The sequence below is a fragment of the Abramis brama genome (genome assembly GCF_963993115.1).
Source record: "Abramis brama genome assembly, chromosome: 14".
NCBI classification, from domain to species: Eukaryota; Metazoa; Chordata; class Actinopteri; order Cypriniformes; family Leuciscidae; genus Abramis; species Abramis brama.
In genome coordinates this window covers 2385311-2400679 of record NC_139976.1, presented here as the reverse complement: position 1 = coordinate 2400679, position 15369 = coordinate 2385311, and the positions used below count along the sequence as shown (strand labels likewise).

Here is a 15369-nt window from a genome sequence, read left to right as displayed (position 1 = left end):
GATAGCTGCCATATTCAGCAGCTTTGTGACATGTTATGATATTTCTTACTAAATGTTCTTTAAGCATTTGTCTGATTCCTGTATAAGGGGACAGGTCGGGGCACAACCTAACGCTTTTTGGCTTTCTCTGTTTTTGTAAATCTACTTTGGGTTCAGAATATTATTATTTTTCCCACATTCATTTCACACGTCTAATACAATTATGTGGTTTTGTTTCATTAGTACACTTTTTTCTTGATATACCCTGAAAGATTGGAAGTGAAATGTGACAACATGCCCCATAGGTGGGGTACGTTGTAACATGTGAGGGGCACATTGTAACATGACCATATGACAGCTTAAAATGTTATCTGATCTAATTAAAAAAAAATGTACAAGACAAATTAAAATAATTTCAATTATTCAATTATTAAGTTTTTCATATAACATAATCACATTTTTTAATAATTAAAAATAAACTCATTTTTGAGTTTGACAACAAATACACTGCAAATGACAGCTATACAGCATAGTTCAAAACATTTTAATAATTAATAATTTCTGAACATTGACTCTGTCTTTATTCACCTTTTTTCTTAATAGAATTAATAGAAGTATAGAATAGAAAATCACAGTTCTAATAGGGGCTCATTGTAACACAGTGTTACATCATGGCCCATCTGCTCAACTGGGATTTAAACCCCTCGAGTGTCTTCTACTGGTTATCAGCATTAAAGAACGCTCTCAACTGTTAAATGACAGATTGAAGATCAAAATCAACATAACATAAAACATAAAATTAATTTAAACATAAAATTAACACAAGTAAAAAAATTACTTTTGCTATGGTTAAATAAATGTTCAGTGATATCTTCAGTGAAGATTTTTGAATTTTGGCGCAATTTTTTTCTCTATATAGTGTTGATATGGCAACTAGTAAATAAACTAAGTTTCATCATGCTAGCATATGTGGAAGTACCGATTTAAAACAAGTGTGTTAAACTAACCCCACATTAAGTTGTGCCCCGCTCTCCCCTAATTATTAAGCATGCCGCTTTTGAGCTCAGAGCAGTTGAAAAACGATTCCTTTTACATCTAAACATTCTTAAAAAGCGAGCATTTCTAACCAGTAACTATGCTGATAGTATTTCAAATACAAGATATTTGTAGACTTCGTAAAGGACCTATATATTTGCATGTAGCAAATAATGGTGCAGGAAACAATGTCCACAAATAGCCTACAACAGGTGACTTTTCATGCTAAACACCTTCCAGAAACACACATACGTACACTGGAGAGAGATAATATATTCCTTGTGTGTTTATGTTTATATTTAAAGCAGAACATATCTAATACCACAGACAGTGCAGACTAAAGGAATCAACAATGGATGACGTGTAGCAGATCATTCTGAGCATACCGTCCATTGTATTTAATGTTAGCTACGCCTCTAAAGTAAGAACTTAAAATGAATTCACACTAGGCTTAAGCCACACGACTTTTAAAGAGTAATCTTTGAGCAAATATGTACTTTACACACCCGGAAACCAATCATGCTTGCATCCTGGTCAGAAACAAACGAGTCCTACTATGGGTTTAACGTGCCTCATGAATATTCATGTCGTGGTGGAAAATTACCTCAGATGATCAAACTGATTGGATAAAGGATGAAATGGGCACCAGGCGGCTGGCGAATCAACGAATCCTACTTGGCGCTCAAATATGAATACATTATATGATTGGATGCGCCAGCCAGATTAACGTTAACGTTAGCATGGCGTAATCAATATTCATGAGTTAAACCTTTGCTGTAGTAGGATTGGTAATTTGGCGTCGTGATCACCTGCGCCACAGGTGCGCGGTGGACAGATCGGAGTGAGATGGGTAATTCAGACTCCAAACTGCACTTCAGAAAAGCGGTGATTCAACTTACTACCAAAACACAGGTCAAGTTTACTTTTTATTTGACATTTTATAACTTTTGTAGGCTATAACTATGACTTTTATAAAAGTTAAAAATGTTCCAAAACGCTGTTAAAGTGTAACAGATGGAATACTATCGCTTGATGTCTTTTTCTTATAATCTCATATTGTTAAACTTTATACACCCGTTTGGAAATTTAAGCTTTCGTTTAATATTAAATGTTAGGTTTTTAAATCCTAATTCCATAATTTTATGTCAAATGATTCAAAATTATGAACAGAAACGAAACGAGAGAGAATCAGAAAATGTATACAGATATGACAGCTGTGTGCAGTCATGCTGTTTGTGTTTTTATTACATTCAGTTCTGTTGTTCTCGTTTCTTAGTGAGTTTTTACAGGTGATGGTCATTTAAGGTGAAGCTGAGCTGCTTTGTTTACATTTTCCCAGTTTAAAAAAAAACGCCTTGTTTGTAAAGGATTTAAAATAATAATCTACATTGTTCTGTAACAAAGACTGGTGAGAAAAGTATTATTATATTATATTCTATAAACAAATAAAAAATATTATATTTTGAATAAAGAAAATGAAGAATTCAGGGCCATTAACATGCTTTGCATTTAATTTGTAATGGGAAAAAGGTATAAGGGAAGATGTCCACAGACAGTGTCACTAAATCCCATCTCAAAACTTGTATTGAATGGTTGTGCTTTTATTCATTTTAACTTATGAAAATTGGCCCATGTGTGATTTTTACAGCCCGTAGAGGCCTCTGATGATGTGTTCTGGGACCAATTCTGGACTGACGTCAACTTGACGGCGCAGGATATTTTTGCTCTAGTTCCTGCCGCTGAGATCCGTGCGGTGAGAGAGGAGTCTCCGTCCAATCTGGCAACCCTCTGTTTCAAGGTAAATTATGGCTGCGTTCGAAATCGCATACTCTCTTGAGTAGGTACTTATTTTTAATAAGTAATTACTTAACAACCACTAAAAAAAGTATGTTCTATATAGTATGCATGTGTGTAGTATGAAGGTAATTCGGATGTACTACATTCGCCATGCTGCGATTATCATGTAACCTACCAGCATCATTTGCGTCGCTTCACTGCCATTCACAAATCCTCTCCCGTGGCCTCATGGGATATTAAAGAGTCCATCGTATGCACAATCTCGCCGGAAGTAGTAGGTCATCCGTGTACTTTTAGCCTACTTTTTTAGGAGTTCTGTGAATTTGGACATACTACTTTATTTTTGTCTCATACTGTTCTTCACCACTTTTTGCATTCGGGTCCATTTTGACCCAGGTATCAACTGAGGCTTAACTCATAATGTTATGCATGACTCTTATGTTGGTGGGTTTTTTTTTTTTTTTGTCTTTCCCATATCTCACACTTTGGGGATTTTGTTGACTATGCATGCATATTAATGAACCACTGTAGCATGAAAAGTTGCGAATCTTTTTCATCTAAAAGTTAAAGTTAATGCGAGTAAAATAAATATATTCCAGAATATTTTGAGCAGTCATGAGTTATAAATTCAAATGAATTTAAGAACTAATCATTACTTTAGCTTCAAAGTGTGTGTGTGTGTGTGTGTTTTGCAGGCAGTGGAAAGGCTCGTGTTGAACGCAGACTCGGGCTGTGTGTGTGAGAGAGACAGACAGACCGTACTGAGCTGCACTCGTCTGTTGACTCGGATTCTGCCGTACATCTTTGAGGATCCAGACTGGCGTGGTTTCTTCTGGTCCACCGTGCCAAAAGTGGGCAAGTCTGTTGTGAGTATTTGACTGAGGGATTTCTCATCATTGCTTTCAGTGTGATTAATAAAGTTCTCCAAATGGTTGATTCTGCAGTGCATAAGTATGCACACCCTCCCAGAGCGTGCATGAGCTGTGCACGCAGGTTTTAAGAAGAAGCACTAAAAACCTTTGCCTTGCATGAACTTTAAAGCATGAGCTGCGTGCGTGTGTGTGTGTGTGTGTGTGTGAGAGAGAGAGAGAGTTTGTTCTCCAGTGCATTTTTACGGTCTCCTGTTACCAGCCTGAACACTGCTCTGATTGTGACAGCCTCAAAGAACGACGGCGTATTAAATATCCTGTGATTAAAGAGATGAAGGGAGCAGAATGAGTGTATTGATGATGTGATTGTGTGTATGAAACTCTTCAGAAAGCCAATAGCTCCTCAAACACTGGTTAGACAAGCTTGTTTCCAAGTACTGTTTGAAAAAAAAAAACATGAATTTAGTGCATTTGTGATTAAAAGCATGAGTTGTAGACTGACGGATTTTGTTGCCGCAGGATGAAAGCGATGACGAGTCCACCCGGCCGTTGGCGGAGTCCCTCCTCACGGCTGTCTCTGATCTGCTCTTCTGTCCAGACTTCACTGTCGAGAGCCACTGCAGGACCACTGCGGTATAACCCTCTCCATCCATCCATCATTACTTATTCTGGCCCAGAACCTCCTGCTAAGACAGAAAGAGACACTCAGAATGATGTAGAAGTGACCAGCAGCAGTTTTTGTTTAAATAATGATACTGTAAGCCACCATTCAACAAAATGGTCCCTCTTTTAAATAAGAATGGCATGGCAGTCTCCAAGGTTGCACAGACAACTCTAAAGAAGTCTGTAGACATTTACGATTTATGCATTTGGCAGATTTGCTTTTATCCTAAGCAACTTACACTGCATTTAGTGTAAAGATTTCATCAGTATGTTTGTTTTCTGCGCGATTCACAATATCATATTATCAGCATTTTTCGCATTAAATATTAACTTGAAGTACCCCTGAGATTTGAAGTTAGTAGTTCAATAATTTTGACCATACATTTGCATGTTCACAGTGCTCTGTCACATGACTTGCAAATTAAAAAATTAAATATTTAGTACTTGTTTTTACAAATTTTTTGTAATATGTACTATTTTAGCAATTTTTTGTTTGTTTTTTATTATTATTTTGATACATGTATATATATATATATATATATATATATATATATATATGTATATATGTGTGTGTGTGTGTGTGTGTGTGTATTATATATTGTAATAGATCTGAAATCTTTTTTAATTAGCTTTTCATGACAGACAACAATAGCTCTGCATTTTGATGTGTAGTTTACTAGATAGCAAGTATCTCATAATTACATCAATGGTATTGGTATTGGTATTTCCTCAGAAGTGCTCATTGTTTCAGAGTAAATCCTACACCAATTTGTTTCAATTTATAACCTCACAGACTCTCTCTCTATAATATATATGTGTGTGTGTGTGTGTGTGTGTGTAGGATGGCGCTGCTGATATCCAGTCTATAGACAGCTGTGAGTTCATCTGGGAAGCTGGCGTTGGCTTTGCTCAGACTCCGCCTCTCAATCACACCTATGATTCCAACAGGTCAGAGATCGGCCCACCTCGGCTGCTTTCATCTGATCAAAAATACAGCAAAAACAATAATATTGTGAACTATTATTACTATTTTAAACTGTAATTTATTCCTGTGATGAAAGCTGAATTATCAGCATCATTACTCCAGTCTTCAGTGTCACATGATCCTCCAGAAATCATTCTAATATGATGATTTGATGCTTATTATCAATGCTGAAAACATTTGTGCTGCTTTATATTTTTGTGGAAACAGTGATGCCATTTTTTATTCGGGATTCTTTGATTAATAGAACGTTCAAAAGAACAAAATCTTTTTTAATATTATAAATCTTAACTGTCATTAATGATCAATTTAATGCATCCTTGCTAATTAAATGACCTCTCTGTTTCTGTTTCTCTCTCTCTCTCAGGGCAGAGTTGTTGAAGCTTTTGTTGACATGTTTCTCAGAAGAAATGTATCAGTCTCCATCTGACACGCACGCACTCAACCCATGGGTCTCGTTCTTTTGCTCTAGAGAAAACCGGTAACCACATACGCGCTCATTTATTCTCATTGGTTGTGCTACATCACAATTAAAGTCTGCTCTCTCTGTCTCAGACATGCCCTGCCGCTCTTCACCTCTCTTCTTAACGTGGTGTGTGCGTATGATCCTGTCGGGTATGGTATCCCGTACAATCACCTGATGTTCTCTGACCAGCGGGGGGCGCTAGCTGAGCTGGCCCTGCAGACTCTGATCGTCTCACTGGAGCAAGAGCTTGTCGACGGCACTAACACAAACGCCAGCCTGAACCCGAACCCGAGCCCAAGCACGAACACTGACACCGGCTCTGCCGATTACAACAAGAACACAACGACTGAAGGATGCAAGGTAACGACACACACGTGATCTATGGCTCTAGCATTAGAACAGCATGCTAGTATGTGTGATATATTAAATATCTATGTTTGTTGTTGTGTATAGTATGTGATTTTTTTTCTGTATGTGTGGATAATGACCTACTACATTAGTAAAAGCAATGCGTAGTGTACCATTAGGCCTGTGACGATCATGAATTTCATGCTGACGAGTAATTGTCATACGAATAATTGCGATTAATGATTTTTTTTTTTTTTTTTTTATTCATGTCACTTACAGTTGAAGCCTCATACATTTATTTATTTTACTTGGAAATGTGTATAATAATAAAAAATATAATAAAATAGGCCCTTTAATGCTCTGAAAATTCATATTTATATAATTAATTATAATATCCTACATTATAATATAATGCAGTCTGATTATTAAACCCACAAACCTTAATTTCGTATGAAGGAAGACTTTTGACTATCTTTATGTACTTTACAACCATTTTCATTCTTTGAAAAATTTGATTTAGACTGCACAATTATTGCAGTTATCTCAAATAATTGTGATTTAGATTGAATAACCACAATCAAATGATTAATCAATAATTGCGACAGGCCTACATGCCATGTCAAATCAAATTTATTTGTATAGTGTTTTTCACAATGCACATTTTCAAAGCAGCTTTGCCGAATATCATGATGTTAATGTTTGTGATATCTTAATATCTAATGCCTTAGTCGCATTTAACAGATGAGAATTGGGTGATAATATAGTTACATTTTGGGATGAAACAAGCAATCAACCAGCTGAGATTTGATATAAGGTATACAGTATATCACTTTATATGAGTATCTTGTATGCATGCAGATACATTTGGATTTAATTTATCCAATTTTACTGCAATAATGCAGTTAACTATTTTTGAGGCAATATAATCACACAATGCTAAGTAATGTCGACTTTGATGACTTCCCAGAAGTTAAGATAAAAATAAATGAAATGCAATGCAAAAATAACTATTTGTTTGCTAGGTGATAACTGAATGCCACTCTATGAATTAAACATGCGTTAAACTGTAAGTACAAACTATGCATTGTAAATACAAATATCTGTTTAAATAGTAGCTTTTTTTTTCGATTGAGTGCTGAATAAAACCGTTATAATTGACGTTTCGCTGATAGGCATCCTACATCTACTGTGAAAATATTCCCGTGGCAGTGGGAATTTAAGGCGGTATAATTTTCAGTACATTTGAGCCCGAAGCAAAGCATGTCTGTGATTCCCAAGAGTGCTGTCTAAGCGGCCTGCTGGGTTTTGAAAGAGAACATGTGTTTGGTATTATGATAGTTGAGTATTTCAAACGCTCCACTTGAGGATCAGATTTTTCTAAATGATATGTTTCAGGCTACAAGAGGCGAAAACCTGTTTGTAAACTACCTGTCTCGAATTCATAGAGAAGAGGTGAGACACACGTAAACACTTCACAACCCCATCCTACCTTACAAATGATCAGTATTCTCACACATTACCATTATAATAATAATAATGCTTCATTGGAAGAATAATACTATATTTATAAATGTATATCTTTTTTTGCCTTTAGGATTTTCATTTCATCTTGCGAGGAATCGGCCGGCTGCTGAATAACCCCCTGATGCAGACATACCTGCCCCATTCCTGCAAGAAGATCCAGTTTGATCAGGAGCTGCTGGTGCTTTTCTGGAAACTCTGTGACCTCAACAAGGTGCCACCTATTTTATTTTATTTTATTTTATTTTATTTTATTTTATTTTATTTTATTTTATTTTATTTTATTTTATTTTATTTTATTTTATTTTATTTTATTTTATTTTATTTTATTTTATTTTATTTTATTTTATTTTATTTTATTTTTGAAAATGCAATTAAAATAATATAAAAATAAGATAAAATATGAAATAAAATATATTTGTATTGAAAATAAAACAAAGTGAAATAAATTATTTAAAATAAAAATACAATTTTAAATAAAATATGAAATAAAATACATTTTCATTTATATAACTAATTGGTATAAAAATGCAAGACTACTGGCACGGCACGGCATGGTTCTCTGCTCTGTTCTTCAGATGTTTTTACTTAAGAAGTTCTTTTACATTTTATTGTGTTTTAAATACTTTTTCAGCTCTGTGCTTCGAGAAACTGCATTTATATACCTGCACAGTTCAGACCTTGACGCTTCTTCATCTGTGTTTCAGAAGTTCCTGTTCTACGTGTTGAAGAGCAGTGATGTGCTGGATATTCTGGTGCCAATTCTGTTCTATCTGAATGACGCTCGTGCCAATCAGTGTGAGTGTCTGATGCATCCGGTGTTACACGTACAACATAAATGCATCCTTCTACTGTACATTGAGAGAGACTTTTTTTTGTTAAATGATATGATGGTTTGAAATAAATTTATGAGTACTTTCTAATTATTTTATCATGTTTCTGATCTAATAAAATGAATTGCCCATTTTTAGTGTTGTTTAATTTGATAAAGTGTGGAAATGTAAAATCTAGGCATATGTGTCAGTGTGCATATGCATGTGTTCGCAGCACGTGTCGGTCTGGTGCATATCGGCGTGTTCATCTTGTTGCTGTTAAGCGGAGAGAGGAATTTTGGGGTGCGTCTGAATAAGCCGTACTGTGTGCGTGTGCCAATGGACATTTCAGTGTTCGCTGGGACTCACGCCGACCTGCTGATAGTGGTGAGATAAACACCGAGACATCTGCCTTTGCTATTGCAGATGGTTTAAAAGCCTCAAAGCAATACAATAAAAACATCATAACAGTCGTCCAATTTATTTGTTTGATGATTTTTTCACTATTTGTGTTTTATTCACAGATTTAACTTGTCCTTCGATTAGCTCTCAAATCTCATTTGCACGTGCATTTTGAAACTTAGTGCATCATAATTATTTCTAAGAAGTGCATCCTTGATGAAGATAAGCTAATGAGATTTAAGAACTGAATTGAATTCTTCCTTTGATCGACAGGTTTTCCATAAGATCATCACCAGTGGCCATCAGCGATTGCAGCCCCTGTATGATTGTCTTCTCACTGTTATAGTCAATGGTGAGTGCATTTGCTCAGAGAAAAGCATGTTTTGAGAGATTGTTTTCATTTCCTGATGGATCGTTGCTCTTGTTGTTTCAGTGTCTCCTTACCTGAAGAGTCTGTCTATGGTAGCGGCCAACAAACTACTGCACCTGCTGGAGGTTTTCTCCAACCCCTGGTTCCTGTTCTTCTCACCTGCTAACCACCACCTGGTTTTCTTCTTGCTAGAAGTGTTTAACAACGTCATTCAGTACCAGTTTGATGGTGAGCGTTTTGAATCTGCATCGCTGTTGTAAATGCAGTCTTGACCAGTTCTGCATTTAAATGACTATTAACATAAAAAAGTGGAAGTGACAAAAGTCTAATTATTGAATGCAAATCATTTTAGCATATAGCATGCTTTCTACAGCAAGCCTTGTTGCACATTTTTTTCTTTGCAACCCTGATTTTTTTGTATCCATCTTATTTTTAATGTTTAGCAGATGCATTGTGACTGTGAGTAATAGTTTTACCATTTACTGCACTTTTCTTCTAGTTAGCACTAATAAATCAGAAGTCTTGCACATTAAAAGTCAAGTCACCTTTTATTTCTACAGCGCTTTATACAATACTGTTTCAAAGCAGCTTCACAGATATAAACAGGAAAATAATAGAAAATATGAGAAAAATTAAATGTATGCTGTAAAGCAGCTCTTAAAGACAATAGTGTCATTATTCAGCTCAAGTCAGTAATTGTAAATTTCACAGATTTTCAAAGTAAATCGCTTCCTTCCATGTTGCAAAATCGGTGGATAGAATGACATATTTAAGGAGAATGTGTTCAAAAGCATGATGATTTTAATTTACGTCTCATGCATTTGTATTCATCTGTATAATCAGGTAACTTTAACCTGGTGTACGGCATCATCCGCAAGCGTAACCTCTTCCACCAGCTGGCTAACCTGCCTACAGACGCCAGCTCAATCCAGAGAGCTCTGCGGAGGAAAAGCAGGAGCAACAGCACCCATAATGCCGTCTTCATGGAGACCAACAACGCCTACAGCGCCACCTGCAGTGAGAAACCATATAAAACCACACCGGTGCAAACAGGCACTCTGAACGCAAGCTTGAAGGCCATGCCACGTATGTAACACACTTCCTCTATATGTATACACACAGTTGCACCATTTACCCTCGGTATGTAGACTCGGGTCGTCAAACCCCTGAATGGCCACAGTCCTATAGAATTTAGGGATATTGCATAAAAATACGATGGATGCAAACTGCAAAATGCACATAAAATCTTGCAGGTAACAAGACATGTATGTACAGTAAACTATGATGGAAACACATTTACCGAATAAATTCCTTGATGCTCATCAAAACACTCGTGTGATTGGTCCACCGGTTAGTCCAGTTATCCAATCTTATCTCACACCGTCTTAAATTTTGTCATTCTGAAATGCATGAGCAAAAGTCTGTCACAGTAATAAACTCTTATAATAATAACAAGTGGCAGATGCAATGGGATGAATGCCACGAAAAAAATAATTCAAATGTAGGAATGGTCATGTTGTTTGTACTAGCTGCTGTTCAGGTCATTCAAGATTCATATTTATTCATATTCATATTTATTCATATTCATATTTATTATCTTCCTTGTCATAACTCGAATGACCGTTAAACATGTTTTACTGCACTTCATTGTTTTCAAAAGTAAAGAGATATACTTGTTTTCAGAGAGATGTATAACTGCGTTTAAAAAAGTATCACCTGAATGTATTTTAGAACTTTCGTCAATTTACAAATTTTTGCTTTTTTGTTGTTAACTGAAGATATCTTTACTGATGACATGGCATCAAAAAATGAGTTGGTTCATTATGTTGCAGGCATCGATAAACTAACAGAAGCGTCGCAGGTTTCTGAGGACGGATCTACACTGTTGCTGCAGAACACTGACTCGCCTCTCAGCCAATCAGATCGCAGCTCTGAGACACCAGTCAGAGACACTGAAGCGACTTCAGGTGAAGATGACAAGGTACAGCATCACTTGATGACCTCTGGCATTTAATTTGTTTATTTCTTCTGTTTATATCAATAAAATGTTATTTTTTAATCATTTAGAATTCGTTAAGTGAGGATTGTGATCTGAAGAGTCAGAAAAGCGTGTCGTCTTCATCAGACTGGACTCCTGCTCCGGACTGGGTGAGTCATGAAACCTCAGATACAGACCCGTGCTTGTGAGGACCTCGAGTACACTACAATATTTGTGGACATTTTCAGAAAGTATGGCTTTGCATATTCCTCTCTAAAACACTCACATCCAATGAGTTTATCAATCTGTTCATGCTTTCTGTCAGGTCCTCTCCTGGAAGAGTAAACTTCCTCTGCAGACTATAATGAGACTCCTGCAGGTGCTGGTGCCTCAGGTGGAGAAAATCTGCATAGACAGGTGAGACACGCGCACACACACACACTCTCACTCACACATGCACACACACACTCTCACTCACACATGCACACACACACTCTCACTCACACATGCACACACACACTCTCACTCACACATGCACACATGCGCACACACACACTCTCACTCACACATGCACACACACACACTCTCACTCACACATGCACACACACACTCTCACTCACACATGCACACACACACTCTCACTCTCACTCACACACATGCACACACTCACTCTCACTCACACACATGCACACACACACTCTCACTCACACATGCGCACACACACACTCTCACTCACACATGCGCACACACACACTCTCACTCACACATGCGCACACACACACTCTCACTCACACATGCGCACACACACACTCTCACTCACACATGCGCACACACACACTCTCACTCACACATGCACACACACACTCTCACTCACACATGCACACACACACTCTCACTCACACATGCACACACACACTCTCACTCACACACATGCACACACACACTCTCACTCACACACATGCACACACACACTCTCACTCACACATGCGCACACACACACTCTCACTCACACATGCACACACACACTCTCACTCACACATGCACACACACACTCTCACTCACTCTCACTCACACATGCACACACACACTCTCACTCACACATGCGCACACACACACTCTCACTCACACATGCACACACACACACACACTCACTCTCACATACACTCAGACTCGTGCACGCACTCACACAAATATAGACACACTCGCACACATGCACACTCACTCGCACACGTACATACACTCGCACACACACTCTCACTTACACATGCACACATACACACACTCACTCACACACATGCTCACTCACACATGCACACATACACACACTCACTCTCACACACACATACTCACACACATACACTCAGACTCGTGCACACACGCACTCGCGCACACACATGCACACACACACACTCTCACTCACACATGCACACACACACTCTCACTCACACACACACTCTCACTCACACATACACACACTCACTCACACACATGCACACACACTCTCACTCACACATGAACACATACACACATACACTCACTCTCACATACACTCAGACTCGCGCACGCACTTTCACACATACACACACTCACACACATATACAGACACTCACACAAATACAGACACACTCGCACACATGCACACGTACATGCACTCGCACACACACTCTCACTCACACATGCACACATACACACACTCACACACACATACTCACACACATACACTCAGACTCGCGCACACACGCACTCACGCACTCACACACACTCACACATACACATACACAGGGGCGTTGCTAGACATAAAGCTCTACTGGGGCACAGGTCCCCCATTGTTTGTCTGAGATAGCAACAGTAACTAGGAGGCCGTGGCTTACCGATAGGTCAATTAAATATAAATTTAATATCCGAAAGAATGATTCATTGTTATCACAAACAATCAAAGAGAGTAGTACAGAATGCAACAATGTGTTTTATTTTCTGTGCTATACAGTGCTGCAGGCAGGGGCATTTGTTTCAAAAACACCATTCTAGGTAGTTGGGTAACTTAGGAGGGTTCGGGGGATTTGGATTTCTTGGACCTACATATGTGTATTTTAAGGTGTTTGAAGGCCAAAAAATTGGATGACAATAGCTTTAAAAGCATGTTAGCAGTAGCATAAATTATTTATCAAGCAGATAACAGATTCTTAAACATGAGAATGGGGATAATTGTTCTCATAGAGGTTTGACGGATGAGTCTGAGATCCTGAAGTTCCTGCAGCATGGGACTCTGGTGGGTTTGCTCCCGGTCCCTCATCCCATCCTCATCCGCAAGTACCAGGCCAACGAGGGCACGGCTCTGTGGTTCCGCACCTACGTGTGGGGCATCATCTACTTACGGTGAGTTCTGCTCTCCGTCTCCCTCTACAGGACAGAGAAGGAATACATGAGCATGAATACAGTCAACTTAATATTTCTATAATCTAGTATTATATATTTTTAAGTGCTGTGCAGTGATTAATCACATCCAAAATAAAGGTTTGTGTTTACATAATATAATTATGTGTGTACTGTGTATAATTATTTTGTATATATAAATATACACATATGCATGTATATATGTAAGAATTCTTTATGTAATATACGTAATATATATATCTAAATTATGTGTGTGTGTGTATATATATATATATATATATACTGTATACTATATATATATATATATATATATATATATATATATATATATATATATATATATATATATACTCCGCTTAACTATATATATATATATATATATATATATATATATATATATATATATATAATTATACTGTGTATAATTATTTTGTATACGTACATACATATATACAACATAATTATACACAGTACACTCACATAATTATATTATGTAAACACAAACTTTTATTTTGGATGCGATTAATCGTTGCCCAGCACTAATTTTTGTGATGTTTTGAATGTATTCACATGTGGCTAACATCTCATAAAACATAATAAGTTTCTTTTTTTCTTCTTGTTTTAGTAACGTGGATCCTCCTGTTTGGTACGACACTGATGTCAAGCTGTTTGAGATCCAGAGAATTTAATGACATCAAGAGAATCGACTCAACAGAATTGATTCAGTTTCATTTCGTTCACTCAGAACAAAGAATTTAACTTCATTATTTCTCCAAAATGTAATACAATGCAGTCTAAGATTTAGTTTTCCTTGCCTTGTGTTTTGTGTTGTACAGTATATACAAATGAATGAATTGATGCTGCTCAGTCCAACTCTTCTGTTATTTTTGACACCGTTTCTTTTTCCGCTGTGAGTCGATCCATGAGAGCGGACACACAACCCTCAGGTCTCTGACCTCGTGAACAGCCAGAGGAGTGTGTGTTTATATTGGGGTTTTTTATGTTATTTTTACTGTAATAGTGTTCTGTGTGTAAATGAACTCTGTATATAAACTGAAGCAAAAACTTAATGCTGGAAAACCTGAATGCTGCATATATAGAAATACTATAAAAACTTTCTTTAATGCCATTTTTTCCAGTTTATTGTTTGTAAATCGAATATATGTCAGAAACGTGTTCAAATTAGTATGGAACAGAATATTATATAATCTCTTATATAATATGCAATTTTATATCTCTGAATGATACAGGATATTTAATGGGGAAAAAAGGGTGAATGAGACTTTAATTAATCCATCAGAAATTGGTTGAACATTAAAAAGTGTCTCTATATAACAAGTACTTGGATCATTTCAGAGGCGGAGCAAGTTATGAAGGCAAACTTAATAGCTTACAGTAAAATCCAGATGAAAAGATTTTAGAAAATGTCATATTTATATAAATAATATAAGACTGATCTTTTTGATGAAAAATTCAGATAGTAGCTATTTCCAACACTGCAAAATGTCCTTTTGCACTGTGCAGGTTATTTACTCGTGTTTGATTTTATCTAAATATAGTTGGCATGCGTGTCAAATCATTGTATTATATATCGTGCATGCATCAATATTGATTGTGCTCCTAATGTGCATTTAGCAGAGTGTGATTTACATGAATGTGTCACCGCAGGTGTGACTTCTCATCTCTCAGGTGTGCGCTTAGAGGAAGTGGGCGTGGCCTTTCCGGAGGTCTCCCATAGCAACCGCTCGAGCGT

The 15369-nt window shown here is 37.0% G+C and overlaps 1 protein-coding gene across 1 annotated transcript; it reads left to right on the top strand.

Moving 5' to 3' along the window:
- Positions 1–1833: 1833 nt before the first annotated feature.
- Positions 1834–14745, top strand: hid1b (HID1 domain containing b). The gene is made up of 19 exons (XM_084134701.1): positions 1834–1926; positions 2663–2812; positions 3507–3677; positions 4200–4313; positions 5185–5291; positions 5693–5806; positions 5881–6151; positions 7535–7591; positions 7734–7874; positions 8368–8458; positions 8708–8859; positions 9148–9226; positions 9308–9472; positions 10088–10330; positions 11077–11225; positions 11312–11392; positions 11548–11639; positions 13440–13598; positions 14242–14745. The coding sequence occupies exons 1-19, from the start codon at positions 1861–1863 to the stop codon at positions 14303–14305; spliced, it is 2466 nt and encodes an 821-aa protein (XP_083990827.1). The 5' UTR covers positions 1834–1860; the 3' UTR covers positions 14306–14745.
- Positions 14746–15369: the final 624 nt, after the last annotated feature.